This window comes from Anguilla rostrata, chromosome 15, assembly GCF_018555375.3.
Source record: "Anguilla rostrata isolate EN2019 chromosome 15, ASM1855537v3, whole genome shotgun sequence".
In the NCBI taxonomy this organism is placed as follows: domain Eukaryota; kingdom Metazoa; phylum Chordata; class Actinopteri; order Anguilliformes; family Anguillidae; genus Anguilla; species Anguilla rostrata.
This window is the reverse complement of record NC_057947.1, coordinates 22,451,783-22,468,034: the sequence shown is the minus strand read 5'-3', so window position 1 is coordinate 22,468,034 and position 16,252 is coordinate 22,451,783. Positions and strand designations below refer to the sequence as shown.

The 16,252-nt window shown below is 46.4% G+C and overlaps 2 protein-coding genes across 5 annotated transcripts in view; one reads left to right on the top strand and one right to left on the bottom strand.

Annotated features, from left to right (window-relative positions):
• Positions 1-4,061, top strand: part of slc39a10 (solute carrier family 39 member 10) — a 42,248-nt gene extending 38,187 nt beyond the window's left edge. For all 4 annotated transcript variants that reach the window (XM_064311455.1, XM_064311458.1, XM_064311457.1 and 1 more), the window contains one exon: positions 347-4,061. In XM_064311455.1, the coding sequence (XP_064167525.1) occupies positions 347-499 (153 nt within the window). In that variant the 3' untranslated portion in view covers positions 500-4,061. The remainder of the gene's footprint in view (positions 1-346) is intronic.
• The window catches only part of dnah7 (dynein, axonemal, heavy chain 7), a 76,702-nt gene continuing 64,363 nt past the window's right edge, over positions 3,914-16,252 (bottom strand). Inside the window, exons 58-64 of the mRNA XM_064311454.1 lie at positions 15,098-15,283; positions 13,654-13,791; positions 10,638-10,868; positions 8,824-8,976; positions 7,451-7,628; positions 7,233-7,336; positions 3,914-4,567 (exon numbers count right to left, since the gene is read on the bottom strand). Of these exons, the coding sequence (XP_064167524.1) occupies positions 4,361-4,567; positions 7,233-7,336; positions 7,451-7,628; positions 8,824-8,976; positions 10,638-10,868; positions 13,654-13,791; positions 15,098-15,283 (1,197 nt within the window). The 3' untranslated portion in view covers positions 3,914-4,360. The remainder of the gene's footprint in view (positions 4,568-7,232; positions 7,337-7,450; positions 7,629-8,823; positions 8,977-10,637; positions 10,869-13,653; positions 13,792-15,097; positions 15,284-16,252) is intronic.

Below are 16,252 nucleotides of genomic sequence, written 5' to 3'. Positions count from 1 at the left end.
TGTGTTTTGGTTCCTGTTGCGGTCTCTTGGCTTGTGCTTCGAGGGGACTGTGCCATTTCTGTGTGTTGTGTAATTGTTGTCGCAGTGTATGTTGTGTGATTTGAAGGGACTGTGTTGTGTTGTGTAATTGTGTGTGTCAGTGTATATTGTTTCTCAGTGTTTGTTGTGTGCTTTGTGGCTTTACAGTATTTGTTTGCCAGAGAGACTGAAATGTGTGCATACTATCCATTTTCCCACCTATAGTACAGGTTATGTGCAGCGAGAATGCCCCATGTGAAGCTCCTGGGTTAAATGAGCAGCAGCATCTAACCAGTATACTCTACTGCCACCTTCCCTGTCTCTCCAGCTGCCCGAGATGCTCCACGGTGACAGTGAGGACCACAAGCGCTGCCAGTTCGGCCACTTCCTGCTCCAGAACGTGGGCCTGCTGACTGGCTTCGGCATCATGTTGCTCATCGCCATCTTCGAGGACCGCATCGTGCTGGACTTCGGCTTCTGAAGGGGGGGGGGGGCGCCTTGCCTTAAAGCGCTTCCGTGACACATAGTGCCGTCCCGCATGAGCTGCATCCAGCACCCCCTGCAAAGCCTCCGTGTCGGGGAGAGGTTTCCATGCCAACGCGTTCATCTGACCAGTCCTTTCTCCTGTCAGTCAGTCCAGGTGTTTGCTCCATCCTGTTAAGTAGCTTGTGAAGTCTCCCAAGCCCCTCCTTCATAACAGCAAGTCTGTGGTACCACCCCCATCATTTCCAGCACATCAGAGGTACTGTGTTTAAAAAAAAAAACCAAAAAAACAGCCCACCACGGCCAACACTGCCCTCCTGCCTAACCCCTATTCTCACTCTCTGATCGGCAGCTGCCTTGGCTAAACGGTCCAATTTCCATGTCTCTGAACCTCGCCAGTCCTCCTGCTGTGCCAGGCTATAGAATATTAAAAGCCTTTTGATAGTTCAGTTCCAGGCATTTACAGCTACCTGTCAGAGCGGCTCCAATCAGCCCCCCCACCACCGCTGATCAGCGAGGAGTCCCAGAGAGCAGGGAGTTTAATTACGCCTCGGCCCCCGCTCCCCCAGCACGCTCCGCTCCAGCATCTGGCCAGCCAGCAGGAGAGACGTCTGGCAGAGGATGATAACCTCATCATCCCTCCCAAACCTCCGATCGGGGTCGGCCGCGGGAATCCCCCATCCACCTTTGGGTTCCTCCCCCCTCCCTCAGTAAATGTCAGCGCGGTGACGCCCGCGGATCGGAGTCGGTTTGGACGCAGGTGCCCTAAACCCATTTGCCGGAGGGGGGGCCGGGTCTCCACCTGCATCCCGCTCCGACCATCGCCGCCGGGTATCCGCGGTTACGCTGCGGTCGCTAATTTTGGAGCTGACCTATAGTCTGAGCTCATCGAATGCTGGACACGCAAGCTTCTCACGCTCCAACGCCTGGGGTATCTCTCATCAGTGTTAAAACCGAAACCTGCCATGGCCAATGGCCGCTTAAATACACCTTGTGGAGATTCAGTATTAATTGGTTATTTCGTTTTTAGTTTTATTTCTCGCCCCTTGGTATTTTGGGGGTGGGCTGGCACTAAACGAGAACGTGGACAGGAGCGGTTGGGAATAATGAGCTACAAAGCAGTGTTATACAGCTGGAACCAACGGGGAACAGAGAATCAAAAATGAATGGTGTTCAGCTGCCTGCCTGGATCCTGGCTGCTTTCACCCAGTGTAAGACCATGTACCAGCGCTTTGGAACGTCAGTAGTTGACCTGTCTAATAGTAGCTTTCAGTTGAGTAGATTAGACAGGAGTCTGATGTGAAATGCGGTCTGGGCAGTGTGCACCAGGAGCTAGGTATGGGTCTGGCTGACTGCTTCAGCAAATGCTTATGCATTTGCCTTTAATTGCACATGTGGCTTTTCACTATGTTGGGGGGGGAGTATGAAATTTGAGAGATTAATTTATTCCAGGTTTTAGGAGAGGATCCAAAAATCATAATGAAATAAAAAAGTGTGACACTGTGACTCAGCCAACATCCTTTTTTAATGTCATTTCTTTTTTAATGGTCTGGTGTCTTCCATACTGTCTAGCCCTGTCGTCTGACTCGTGTTCAGATAGTTAAACTGAATTATACTGTAAGAGAATTTAATTTCACATTTTGTAAATTGGGTTAATTTGTATTATTAAAAAAACTCTAAATAATATGTAACATGCGCACACAAAGTGGCCGTGTGTTGCAACCGTTTTCCAGAAAGGGTAAAATAATGCAGTTAACCTTTCTTTAATCAAGCTAATCCCCAGACCTGGACCAACTTACTTTCTTCAAATCAAACTCTGGCACAGCTACATTTATAGAGTCATAGCTGAATTAATTAGGAGTTGTTTTCTTTTTGTTCTTAGTCGTGTAGACTAAAAATAGTTTTCTGCTGCTTTTTAGAGCCATTTTGTTTATGCTATTCTTACGTTCATTTAAGCAATTTGGGTGAAACTTCATTTAAAAAAAGAAAAAGAAGAAAGGAGACCTGACAAGATAAGAAAGCTTCTTATACGATGGCCCAAATAAGACTCTGACAATCCAAACAAGCTGTGTATTTGGCAGAAGCGTCAAGTGGCTGTGCCCGTGTTGTTTATCTTTGCTTCACGCCACTTTGTGTTGAGCGCATCGTCATCTGCATGGTTAGCTGATACCACTCAACTGAAACGGAAACCAAGGAGGAGCTCTGTGACACCAGCGACCGCTGATACGATGGTGAAAAAGGCCACTTCTTTCTTTTATTGGTGTGCGTGACGCTTTCCAGATGTGCCAAACGCGGCCCTTGCGTTAACCGCGACGCCGCCGCGTCTCCCTCCCTACATTCCATGCGCCGTTCCTGTCCGTCCGCCGTGCCCGAAGCGTCATCACGGAGACCAGCCCGTGCAGACGGACAGACGGACGGACGGACGGACAGACGGCCTCTTTCGGTTCGCTGGAGTTCATAACTGTGTGAATTACGCCTGTCACTGTGTGACAACCATAGTCTCGTCTCGTCGGGTGTAAATCATTGAGATCACATTAAACTAATGTAAACTAGGTCGAATCAAAACATGCATGAGGCATGACTTAAGCAGGCAGACAAAACGTAACGCGTTTTGGTTGTAATTTTTCTGTCATTAAAAAAAGTGATTGTGGTGTTTGAACATCTTGTTTGTTTGTTTTTTTAAAATACACATTTGGGATGTTTTTCTTAGGGGCCACAGTAACTGGAGGAAATGGTTGTTGCTTCAAATGCGCCTTTGGGTGTATCTGACAAGCCTCAGATTAACAGCATAGTTACTCAGCCTGGCCAATTTTTCCCTGAATGTGGCCAAAACCTGTGACAGGCGCCAAGGGACTCTGCTGGTTAACACTGGAGACAGCAGTCAACAGTGGGTGGGGCTCCAATGTGTCAATCACCAACTCAAGCAATTCCAAAGGTTTTGCCTTGCGCAGCAAAGCAAAACTATCGGTTTACATCAGTGTGCCACCGGTAGCGTACGATAGCTCTGCCCGTTTTCTGTGAATGCTCGCTACACCACTGTTGCCAGCGTCTGCCTCCATCCTCCTATCAGAGAAATGCACTTACCACAGAACCACACTGGCTGCTGCCTGGAAAACAGCAGCAGTGAATGGGCTCCTGATATTGATATTGTGAGTGCGGAAGCTTGCCAGAGTCAGCCCAAGGCACTAACCCTGGACCTCCCTCACGCCGCGGCACGGCTCTCGACAGCTGCCGCGTGCACGGCCCGTTACGACCCCTTCCAGTGCAGGTATCCATGCTGGATGAATTCCTGACGTACTGAAGGGGTTAAGAGGTCTCAACTAAAACTCGCAGTTACTCGGGCCCCAAAGAACGTCCTTACCTAAGCGGTACGAGGGTGTAAATCTGCTGAAGTCAAAACAATGAAGGTTCGTGTTTGTTCTGTCTTTTAATTTTAGGATATTGTTTACAAACCTGGATATATAAATGTGTTCAATGCATTTGCCGTCTTCGCCCATTGTCCGTTTGTGCTGGTTTCCCCACCCGTGGAAAAAAAAGGAAAATAAAGTTTGCAGAGTTGCCTTTTGTGTCCTGGACTGGTAATTGTAGTGAATCTGACACTCAGATGGGAGATCGTGTCTCTCTCAGAATGGAAAATGTGTGTGACGTGTGTGTGTGTGTGTGTGTGTGCATCTGTGTGCGTCTGGCTGCAGATTTATTCTTATGCTCGCTACTGTGGTTTCCCTACGTCTTGAGGAAGCAAACGTCCTCCACCTAAAGACATGACTGCTGGTCCTGGCTGAAGCGATGCTTTAATCTGGGAAGTGAGAGGTGTGTTGAGAGCTTTAGGACAGGGACGATTTGGGACAGACGCTGAGGGCTAAGAGTTGAGCTGGCAGAGCAGGGCCACGCCCCGCCGTATCCAGTGTTCCGGAGCGACGTTGGAGTTTAGAGTCATGGCGATGACGAAGTTGGTGGAGTGTCCTGTGGTGGAGAGGGTGCCCCGCCGTTCGCTGGTCTTGTAGATGGGGGAGGTGTAGCAGAGCCGCTCTGGGATATCCTGCCTTTTTATTGGCTTAAGCCAAATCTGAGGGGAAAAGAGAGAGGCGGGGTCAAAGCTTTGAGGAGAAAGGGGAGGGGTATACTTGGAGCTTTGCGAAGGGAGGAGAGGGGTGTAGTTCGAGCTTTGAGGAGGGAGGAGAGGGGTACAGTTAGAGCTTTGAGGAGGAGAGGAGAGGGGTGTAGTTTGAGCTTTGAGGAGGGAGGAGGAGTGTAGTTCGAGCTTTGCGGAGGGAGGAGAGGGGTGTAGTTAGAGCTTTGCGGAGGGAGGTTAATGGTGTAGTAGCTCAGCAAGTTTGACCCATCTTAACTGCCTGGTCATGACTCATGCTAGAAACCTCCCTGTAAACAGGGAGAACACACAAGGATCACTCATATAATTACTAAACCGCTTAATATCTGAAAGAATGCTCTGAACTAGTGTCACTGTTGAACATGCAATGTTATTTCAAACAAAGCCACGGGGGTATTGTCAATGCTGGTTAAACAAAAGTGTTAAGCTATGCAGTCCCAGTATTGCAAGCCGTGTATGTGGTAACCTCTCGGCTACAATGAATAAAATATGCAGCTGAATTAAATAATAGAGATTTGGGGCAAAGATCTCTGGAGAGATTTGCATATCAAAGATGGTCCCACTGACTCTGTATCTCCCTCTCAAACGATAAACACATTCTTAATTTAGTTTTTTGCTCTTGTCAAAAATGGTTTTGGTAATAACCTGACCTGGAATGTCTGAATATTAAGGATATGCTCTTGAATAATTCAGGAACCTCGGGTGTGAGGAGGGGGTAAAGGAGAAACTTTCTCATTTTCCCTTCCCTCAGCCATTTTCCCTTCGAGCACCACAGCGGCGAATCTGCCATTAGCGGTCTAGTTTAAAACAACGCTCAATACTTTACATGCCAGCCACATTGGCCTGTAATTAAGATGCCCTCTGCAAAATATCAGTCAAGAGGAAACCAACTCCATTTTTCTTCCTCTATTGTCTTTTTGTGTATTTGGATGGCTTGAAAGGCCCCGCATAAAAAAAGCAATTAAAAGCTGAGTACCGCTGTACTTGAGTAGGTTAAAATTGCGGACCCCTAATGCATTACCGCTTTTAGCAACTGCTCACCAAGCTCTGAAGGGTTTTAGGCATGGTGCTCTGAATGCACCATGTCAAGGGGTGGACATGTACTAGCCAGAGAGCGAGAGGAGCGTTCCGATTGGCTAATCCGTTTTAGCCCACTGGTTTGCCAGGGAATGACTGGGGAAAAGTTGGAAAACCCCCATTCAGGGGCTGGTCAGTGGACCATGTACATGTCATTTTTGGCTCATTTTTTCAATGATTGTTTTTAAGATTTTTCCCTTTAGCATTACCCTTTAATGCTAGTACAGCAAGTCGTGTGTCAGGTGACATTCCATTGTCTTTGTTTGAGGACCAATTAGAAAGTTAATTAGTTTCATAAATCTCCCCCATTCTTTCCCATTACTCCTGCTGTGCGAGCTATGCTATGGGGTGCTGAGCTTCTCAGCCTTCGCAAACCAATGAAGCTACAGAGCCGGTGTCTGTAATGTGCAAGACTCTCTCTGCAGGAGGTGTGTAGGCGATGGAGTGTGAAAGAGAGCACAGCATATGGTGTGGGTAGAGCGTTAGAGCTCGCCACAGGCATGGTGTAGTGCAGTGGTTCTCAGCCTCGGTTCTGGGGGCCCACTGTGTATGCTGGTTTTCGCTCCAACCACAATTGCAATCCCGGAATTGTAGCAAGCTATTATTTTTCCTTAATTAGGTGCTTCTCATGTCAGAGGGATTATTTTCCCACTTAAGCCACCTTGTGTCAGAAATAGTTACGCATGCCATAAAGAATAAAAGTCCCATATTCCCATTGAGCTATATTGTAGACGATTACGTGAGAGGTTTTTAACTAATCAAAATAAAGACTGAGGCAAATCAACAGTCCTCCTAATCGGGGAAAGTGTGGACACCTGGCCACTAAATCTAATCATTTGATTTGATAAAATTCAAAAACAAAGAAAATGATAACGAGTCAAACCTGTATTGTGCTAATTAGTTTAAGGGAAATATTATGCCCTTAAAGCACTGAAACACGTGTTCAGCAACCTAATTAGGCGCCTATTAATTCCCCTCGTTAATTTGATCTGTCAAAAATGTTACCTCTTTTTAAGTGATTGTTTGCAATCACTTAAAAAGCAACACAATATGGTATTTTATTCTTCATGCCATGCATAGCAATTTCTGATATAATGTGGCTTAAGAGGGTAAATAATTCCTCTTAACATGAAAAACACCTAATTTAAAAAAATGAACAGCTTGTTAAAATTCTGAGATTGCAATTGTGGTTGGAACGAAAACCAGCATACACAGTGGGCCCCCAGGACCGAGGTTGAGAACCACTGGTGTAGTGGATAGAGCGTTAGCAGAGAGACAGCACTCCAGGACCGAGGTTGAGAACCACTGGTGTAGTGGATAGAGCGTTAGCAGAGAGACAGCACTCGCCACAGGCATGGTGTAGTGGATAGAGTGTTAGCAGGGAGACAGCCCTTGCCACAGGCATGGTGTAGTGGATAGAGTGTTAGCAGGGAGACAGTGCTCACCACAGGCATGGTGTAGTGGATAGAGTGTTAGCAGGGAGACAGTGCTCACCACAGGCATGGTGTAGTGGATAGAGTGTTAGCAGGGAGACAGTGCTCACCACAGGCATGGTGTCGTGGAGCACTTTCGGGTAGGATTCTGCCAGCAGCTTGGTCTTCCGGTCCCAGCGCGCACCGTCCAGGAAGAGGCCGTTGACATAAACGCCTGCAGAGAAGCAGACACACACGTAGCCCTTTCAGAAAGGAACCTCCCACACACACACACACACACAGGCTTAGTGACCGCTGTGACATGGGCAGCGTAGGCGGGGCCTCTCACCGTCCTCAGGAGGGTGGCGGTACTCTATGTCCTCCAGCACCTCGAAGTCGAAGCCCAGCAGGTCGATGGGGATGGTGTGCTTGCGGGCGTAGTTCTGCTGGCCGCCCGTCAGGAAGGCTTGCGTGAAGAAGAAGCCCGACATCCAGAAGATGGTGGGGGTACCATCGTCGTACCAGTCCTACGGAGACAGTCGAATCTGCGTCAGGACATCCCACAGGGCCGGGACAGGACCTCCGCTAACACACTGAGGTAAGAGCCCGAGCGCTAACAGGAACGGTGCTGTGATGACACCACGGAGCGATGCCATTGGCCGGCCAGGTTTCCTACCGATCCGCAGCATTGGGGAAAGTGTCAGCAGGGCCGATGCGTTAATACTTTACTGGAGCTCCCTGATACTCTGACTGTGTGCTGGTGCAGTCGCTTCCCTGTCAGGCTGTGTCTCTGCGCTCTGGTGTGTGTCTGATGGGCACGGGGCGGTGCGGTGCAGATGCCCCTGAGCGCTCCACTGCCCCTGGCATCCGTGACCAGCCTCTGTCCCTGACTGTCCGGGAGTAGCAGCTGACAGAAAGGGTGTGTGTGTGTGTGTGTGTGTGTGTGTGTTAAATGCCCACCGGCACTCTGCTTGCTCTTGGCAGAAGCTCCGGTTCCCATGGGAGAGGGGGGCAGAGTAGAACGGGAGAACGGGCCTTTCTGTGCCCCCGGCGAGCATTCCTGGCCTCTGACTTATTACAGCACCGAAGCTGGTTGGCCGATAGGAAAATGCTGCTCTCCCATGTGAATGTGAAATAATACAACTGCAGCATCTTTTATTTTTCCCCCTCGCTGAGTGATTATTTCAGCCCCTCTTGATCACAGACCCACATGCTGCTGTCTGACTGGGCGATGACCCTACAGCACAGCGGAGCCTCTGCGCTTTGAGCGGGCCGTGCAGCAGATCGGGTGGTTGGGTTTAGCACGTTAGCATTCCCTTTCCCTCCTCGCCCCGGGAGGCGGTCCTTCCTGGGGGAGAGCCGACCTCGCTCTGACCCCGGAAGGCACGCGCTCGCTCGCACAGGAGCACGCTCCCCCTTCCCCGCTGGGAGGGGGTGTGTCTGCCACCAGGCCTCCTGATGGGCGCGTTCTCTGATTGACAGTCGGGTCTGATTCGTCCCGCGCGCGGATTAGAGGAGATTTTCTTGGGTGAGCACATGGGGAAATGTCTGACCGCAGACTGTATCGATCGTGGCGGCGGCTGAATTCGTTAGCAGGTGCTGGGTGAAACGGAGAGAATCTGAGAGACGAAGCGGGAAATCAATGAGAAACGCCGAAGGTCGACACCAGGGTCTCTAAGCCTGTCTTTAATGCATCCTCATTCGGGAGAACTGCGCAGGTACCTGCAGGAACTTCAGTCTTTGCAGGAAGTCGCTAATGTAGCCGCCCAGGGGCTTGAGGCTGGGGTAGGACTTCTTCATCCACATGCCAGGAATCCGACCTTTCAGGATGCCATTCACCACCTCCTCCAACTCTGCTGACATTACCACCAGACCCTGAAACACAGAGAATCACAGTTACACAATGCCATTACCACCAGACCCTGAAACACACAATCACTATTACACAGTGCCATTACCACTAGACCCTGAAACAAACAGAATCACTGTTACACAGTGTCCATTACCACTAGACCCCGAAACAAACAGAATCACTGTTACACAATGCCAGGCCCTGTTATCACCAGACCCTGTTACACAATTCCATTCCAATGAGCTCACTGGAAGCAAAACACATCAGCAGCTCTACAACTTTCCTTTCAAAAATATACTTGGCTGAAAACTTTGGTTGAGATTGGAGTTGTCAGAGTCAATCCCAAAAACAGAAATGAAGCAGATTTACTGAGTGCTCTGGTGATTTAAACCCTAGACTGCAGGCAATCACACGTGCGTGTCTTTGGAGGGAGGAGAAGGTGTGTAAAATAATCAGTGGCCTAAGAGAGTCCCCTGCAATGCTGATGAAAGCAGAGAAGCCTGTGACATCCAAATAAGTGAGATTCTATCTGGCGGAGAGTTTCATTAAGCCGGGTGTGGGTAAGCCCTGATGATTGACAGACAATAGCCGATAAACTGTTCCCCTTGGGTCCCCCGACTTGCAGGCCCTGTGCGATGTGAAAGTCTGGGAGGAGAGAGTTTAAACTCGGGACTCGCTTTGAACGAGTCTGAGAGATAAAAGGGCTCTCCCCTTATTTATTCTGAGAGGCGGGCGAGAGGGGGGAGAGGCAGCGAGACGGTGGAAACCCCCTAGGGTGCTGTCAGACGGAATTACCTGCCGGAACCTTCCATGGCAGTAAGCCCCACTCCCCCTGAGAGGGGCACCTTCAGAAAGACAGCACGCGGAAAGGCCTGAACGGTAGTGGAGTTCCAAATGCATTCGGAAAGAGGTTTTAAAGATGTTATAGTGCTTAACTCGGTCATGTTGTTTTACGCATCCCCGCAATCTCACGCGCAAACCGAATGGACTCCCCAGTGTTCCTGTAGTGGCACAGTCCATTCTTGCTTCTCTGCAGTGTTGCGGTGGGACTATTTAAAGCTCGCTCTCATTACTGTCTATGTCTTACATAGCTTACTGTAGAGTTTATAATGCACTGGAGCTCTGAACTCATCAAAAACAACAAAAATTTCACAGCAAACAAATGAAACAGATGTTATAGCCATAATGATCACAGCACACCGCTTCTATCCATCAGTACGCTCTGTCAGCTGTAAAAGCAGGGCCTATTAAAACAAAAAACTCAAAAGAAGACAGATGTGGTGCATTTATTGGCTATGAATGTAGAGAATTCATCATTTGGATGACTATCAGTCACGTTTCTGTTCACTACCTATGCTTCAACTCAGTAAGAAATCTCTGCAAATAAAAATCATTTTTCCAAGGGAGCTGTGGTGAAGATTGCAGCTAGGCCACACCACCTGGATACAAAACAGTCTACAATGTCAAAAAGTCACAATAATCACACTACAGTGGAAGAATAAACACAAAGCCAGTCAAACATATCAATCAAGATAGCTGGGATGTTCCATTCGGAACAGTAAATGCATTCTGCTCTGATCAAATTAACTCAGATGAGGAGAGCTTATGAGGAGAAATCGGGCTTAGGAAAGTTCCCTAGGCAACCAGCCACAGGAATGGGCTTCGTTCCCTTCCCATCATGCACCTTGATGGCCCTCTGGATGTTGAGGCAGGAGTCGCGGATGGTCTGCAGCAGCTTGTTGAAGCGGCCCATTTCCTGCACCAGCACGGTGTTCATGCTCTGGTTGTAGTTGGTGGGGAACTTGCGCATGGCCGCCTCGATGTCGAAGTCCGGGGGCAGCTTGCTCAGCACGTCAGCCGCCACCTCGAACACCATGTCGTCCGAGGACTTGGCGTCACCTCCCGAAGAGCGGGACTGTGGGACACAGGGAGAGGGTCCAAAGCAGAGTGAGTACTGTGAGCTTTAATAACGTTTCAGTTATGCTTCATAGATTATGTGGGGGAAAAAAGAATTGATAGAGTAATCGATAAAATGACCAATAGCTGCACCCCTTGTATATGGTCTAAATGAATGTTCATCTGTGAAAAGGCCCTGGCTATGCACTGTTAACAAAAAGAAAAGACTCCGGTGGGCCAAGCACCAACAACACTGGCCCAAAAAGACTGGGAAAAGGCAGATGCACATCCTTTTAGACCTGCAGATCACAGTTTCACTATTTCACTGTAGTCAGGGGAACTGGCTTCTCTCTAGTTGCACTGAATTCTTACTGCAGTTTAAAAAAAGCACAATTTAAAAAAAATCTTATGCTTCTCGCTGTTATGTTGCCCTGCTCTTAGTAAGGGAGAAGTAGAATACCCTATTCGCAGTAGGGTTACTAGGTTCTCTGTAAGGGGGTAGTATACTTACAGCTCTTGTACACGACACAAACTCTGTCTCCTGTGGTAATCCCTAGCTCCAACCCTACCAGCTGTCTGTCTAAACCTGTGCTGTACTTACTGTTAACTCTCCCTAGAAAACACACACACACACAACACAGCAGAGAAAACAGCAATGAATGTAAGACAAAAGCACACAGCCATGACCAAGATTTGTAGTCACTTACTCTTCCATCAATCTGCTAATAAGGAACAATTATGAAAACATTGATATGGTACTTTAAAAGTGACTAAATTAAATGTCTAATTGCTTAAATGAATTCATGCACGCAATGCTGTCACAACTGAATGAGGATGCATGTGTTTGCGACAGCAAAGGGCTCTCCGCACAGCACTTCTCAGCTGAAGCAAGAACAATTAGAAAAAATTAACATTTGGTAAAGAGCTCATAACCAAGTTGTGGAATACTTCAAGCAACAATTAAAGCAATAGCCACAGTAATTCTGATTTTGGGGTCATGGTTGTTGATTTGTTATATATTTGAAAACCAAATAGAAGTGCATAACTGCCATAAACCCTTTTCTCTCAGGAACAAAGTGCATTTTAAGTGTGTATCTGGGCCGTTGAAGGAATAACATAATATGATTGCCTAAAAAGGGTAGGACTTAATTTCCACTTCGCTTAATTTCCTATTTTAAATTCTAGGCCCACAGTTTGAGATCTAAAAAACGCGGTTGCATCTTTGGGACATAAAGTCTCAAAATCTACCCTCACCACCTCCACGCCAAAGTGGCTTTGGAAGAAAAAAGCCTTTGATTGCAATCAACAAAAATAAGCATTTGGAGTTAAATGGCAATGGCGTTATGGTCAGGGGAGATACAATTTGGTTCCATCTAATTATAAACTTACTTGGCTACAAATATGTTTTTCAATAACCACCATAGCACCAAGCATATCTAAAAATCAAGAAATGGTTACCTGACCACAAATTTTGTGTTTTGCAATGGCCAACTTTGTCTGCAGACTAGAATCAACAATGTTTGGTTTGAACTAGCACATGAGGGCAGTCTGCTAGCAGAGACTGGAGTATCTTGAAAGATTATTTTGGAGGAATAGTAAAGAATCCCCCAATGTATTCACCATATTCATTCATAAAACACTATACAAGACCACTCAGTAGCGTTATCCTTAAGAAGGGAATGGGGTGAATATTTGTCACACCAATTTATTTTTGTGAAACAAATTTATTTGAGAAGTCGATTCCATTGAATCATTATTAGAGTATCTGAGAATTAAATGTAGCTCAGAATTTGGAAGCTCAGTACTTTTCTTTATACAGTCCTATGATTGCGGAGGGCCCGTTTGTGACTTTGCGTGTGTGTGTGTTTGCGCATGCACATGATTATGTGTGTACGTAATGTGTTGAGACACATTTTCTGCTGTGGTAGATGGGTTTGGCAGTTCCTCAGAGGGTGTAATGTATGCGTTAGATTCAGCTGCACGGTCTCATTGGATTTGACTGAGCGAAGCCCTTGAGTGAGCATGGAGCAAACAGCAGATAAGGTGGGGAACAGATCCTGTTCTGCCACAGCCTCGTATCGGAGGCCCCAGTTCTGAGGGGAGTTCACACTCTGCACACAAACAACTTAAATATTAATTGAGTTTTCCTAATGAATGTTTTATAGTAAATATTTACTGAAAGTTATTAAATATTGAAGTAATCTCTGCTCAGCGCTGCATGATGAAGTGGGAGTGAAGGCGCTGTGTAAGAAGAAGGCCCAGGAATAAATGAGAGTGCACTGAGACCTGGCGTGGGCCCCCCAGGAGCAGTTCATAATCAGCACCAGCTTGAAGAACACCACTTCATTTGAAAACCTATTTAGACTATCGGGCTCTCACACAAAATGGCACAACGCATGGCTCTGCCTCTCTCTTTTTTGCAGTGGATTGTGGGACATTACATTTGCTTTGCACATTGTTATTCATGCCTCTACATGGTGCTCAGTAAAGGGCCAGTTGGTGTTCAGAATGTGTTAGTCTGATAGTGAAGTGGTGTTCACATTGTATACAGTGTGACAGCAGAGCTGTGCTCAGGAAATCTTTACTGGGATTGTGCAGCAGTGTTGAGTATGTGTTCAGTGCAACAGTGCAGCAGTGTTGAGTATGTGTGCAGTATGACAGTGCAGTGGCGTTGAGTATGTGTTCAGTATGACAGTGCAGTGGCGTTGAGTATGTGTTCAATGCGACAGTGCAGCAGTGTTGAGTATGTGTTCAGCACGACAGTGCAGCGATGTTGAGTATGAGTTCAGTCAGTGTGGCCTTACCTGTGTGAGCAGGATGCTATCGAACATCAGCTGGGTCTCCGCCTGGTCCTTGGTGATGTCAGCGTTGGCGTTCATGCCAAATATTTCAGGTGAAGGGTTGAGAGGCAGACTCTTGGTGTATTCAATGTAGCTGATGTGCTATAGGGGTGAGAATCAGGGAGAGCCAGTGACACAATCTGCATAAAGTGCCAATATCCATCCAAAACATTAGCATTACAAAGATTGCTGACATTTATAAGAATGAGTATGTAAATGAACGGTCATGAATAAAACATTCGGAGTGGAAATGTCATATAAAATGTGTATTGATTACACTTGTGTTGAGAGAAATGTAATGAGGGCATTAAAATGAGATCCACGCTGCTTATTGTCGAGGAGGCTGCAGTGCGTCTTTAGACCACGCAGGAGGTGTGAAAGAGTCTAACTCAATTCCTGGAAGGCGTATTCCTTCACTGGCTTTTGTTCCGGACTGTGCTTTTAATTATTTACCCAACATAAAGCTCAGTTTGACATTTCAATTTGACTACATATATATATATATATATATATATATATACACGCAACAACAAAAGATAAAACTGCTGAAATTATTAAAAAATTGACCTTTTAAACATGACCCAAAGTCAAAAAAATAAAACTAGTGGGAGGCTGCAGGGAAGGAAACTGGATGAGAAACACAAGGCCTGGCAGGAATAATTTGAAAGCACTGATGTGACAAGTGCAGGCTGAAGGAACTTGAGATGCCATAACGGCGAATGGGAGCGCTCGTCTTTGAGAAGTCCAGCCCACTGGTTCACTTGTCTGCTCAGAAATGGGGCCTTTCTTAGCCAGAGACTAGCCAAAACTGAAGGTTTCCACCAGTGATAAGGCAGGTTGTAATCCTCTGAATTGACAGTGTGAATGATTTGGTATTCATCATTTTAAATATGTACCCAAACACATCCAGTTATGTGTTACCCAATTTAGTTCAGGCATTGCTGGGTGTGATACGCAGGCAGGAATAGCTTTCGTTTTCAGACTGATCAAAACCAGGCATAACTGTTGTTGATTTGAAATGAGTCAAGTCTTGATTGCTTCTATTGGGCTGTGTGAAGCAGGTTTAAAGAGATTTTAAAAAGCTCTAAAAACACTCTTTGCTGAAGAACCTCTGGCATAGAGCCTTGGCCAATCAGCCAGTCACATTGTCTCAAGTACAGACTGCAGAACTATCTCACAGTGCAAAATGGAGAAGTGGCTGGGATTTCAAATACTGACTTTAGATTAGAAGCTGGTACTGCCAACATGAACACACATAATGGAAGAACCGCAACCAAATACGAGCGTGATAACATTCTTCTATCAAAATGAAAAATGGAGGAAAATAATGCTGTAAGTAGATAACGGTTAAATGTAACATAATAAGCAGTGTGTGAGTAGCACACTGTCCCTGGGGGGTGTCCTGTACCTCTCCTTCAGGTGGGGAGTAGTACAGGCCACTGGAGTCAAACTTGTAGTCGGGGTCCTCTATGATTTTGGGAGTGTAGAAGAGAGAGAGGATGGTGCGTAGGGTGCGGCGGTCCCAGTCGTCCGTCACACGGCCTCCGTAGTTACACTCGCCTGTCATGTAGTGGATGGCTGCGAAAGGCACTTCCTGTGGGCGGGGCAAGGCACAGTGAATAACTCTGGAGGAGTGTGATCTCCATCGGCTTCATCAAACACAATCACCATCACTATAACCATTAATGTCAAATTTCCATGGGAGTGGTTTAAGTACTAGCATAATCAAGTTTTCCAAGTCTGTTTTTTAAACATCATCATTATCATCATCATCATCCTTACCATCATCATCATCATCATCAGTCATCCTAACCATATCATCATTATCACACTATCATCCTAATACTATTACAGCTTTTTTTAAGGCACTTTGAAAAAAGTAAGTAAAAGTAAGGCCTGCTCCCAGAAGTTATATTTGTGTATTCAAATTCCCCGGCATAGTGCCTGTAAAACATGTTCTTTTTACTAATGGCCTCTTGAAGAATCGACATATGCCTGTCTTATAAATGTATTTGCATGTGTAATGCAGGCAGTCTCTTTATTTAGCCACCTTCACCTCTCGGTATTGATGGAAGGCCCCTCCAATTCACCCTGTACACAATACTGTCTAGAAAGAAAACCTGCAGTGCAATGGCACACATTTTGTGTGCAAAGCCTTGTTAATATTACTGAAATAAAGCTTTCAGCTGATCTCATATCAGTGTTCTAAGACCAGCCTCATTTGTCACTAAGCCTGCTTCGACATAAGCTGCTCGCAGAATAATGGCCCATCCACTGGGAATTACATTGTTTTTGTTCACGGGGTAATATAGCCATTCCAAATCTCAATGCAATTAAGCTTCCACATTTCTCTTCTTTACTTTGTTTTTCAAACATATGAAATATGGACCGGAGGAACATTTAAATGTGGCATTTCGTATTTAAATTTCGCTACTCTTGGCACTGTGCTCTTGTTATTGGGAAAATGTCAAGGCATTCAGAAATGCTCTTGCTCACTTTATTTATGCATTGTTTTCTGAAAGGAAGATATAGCCGTTGACTTTTTCACTTGGTGGCAGCGGAG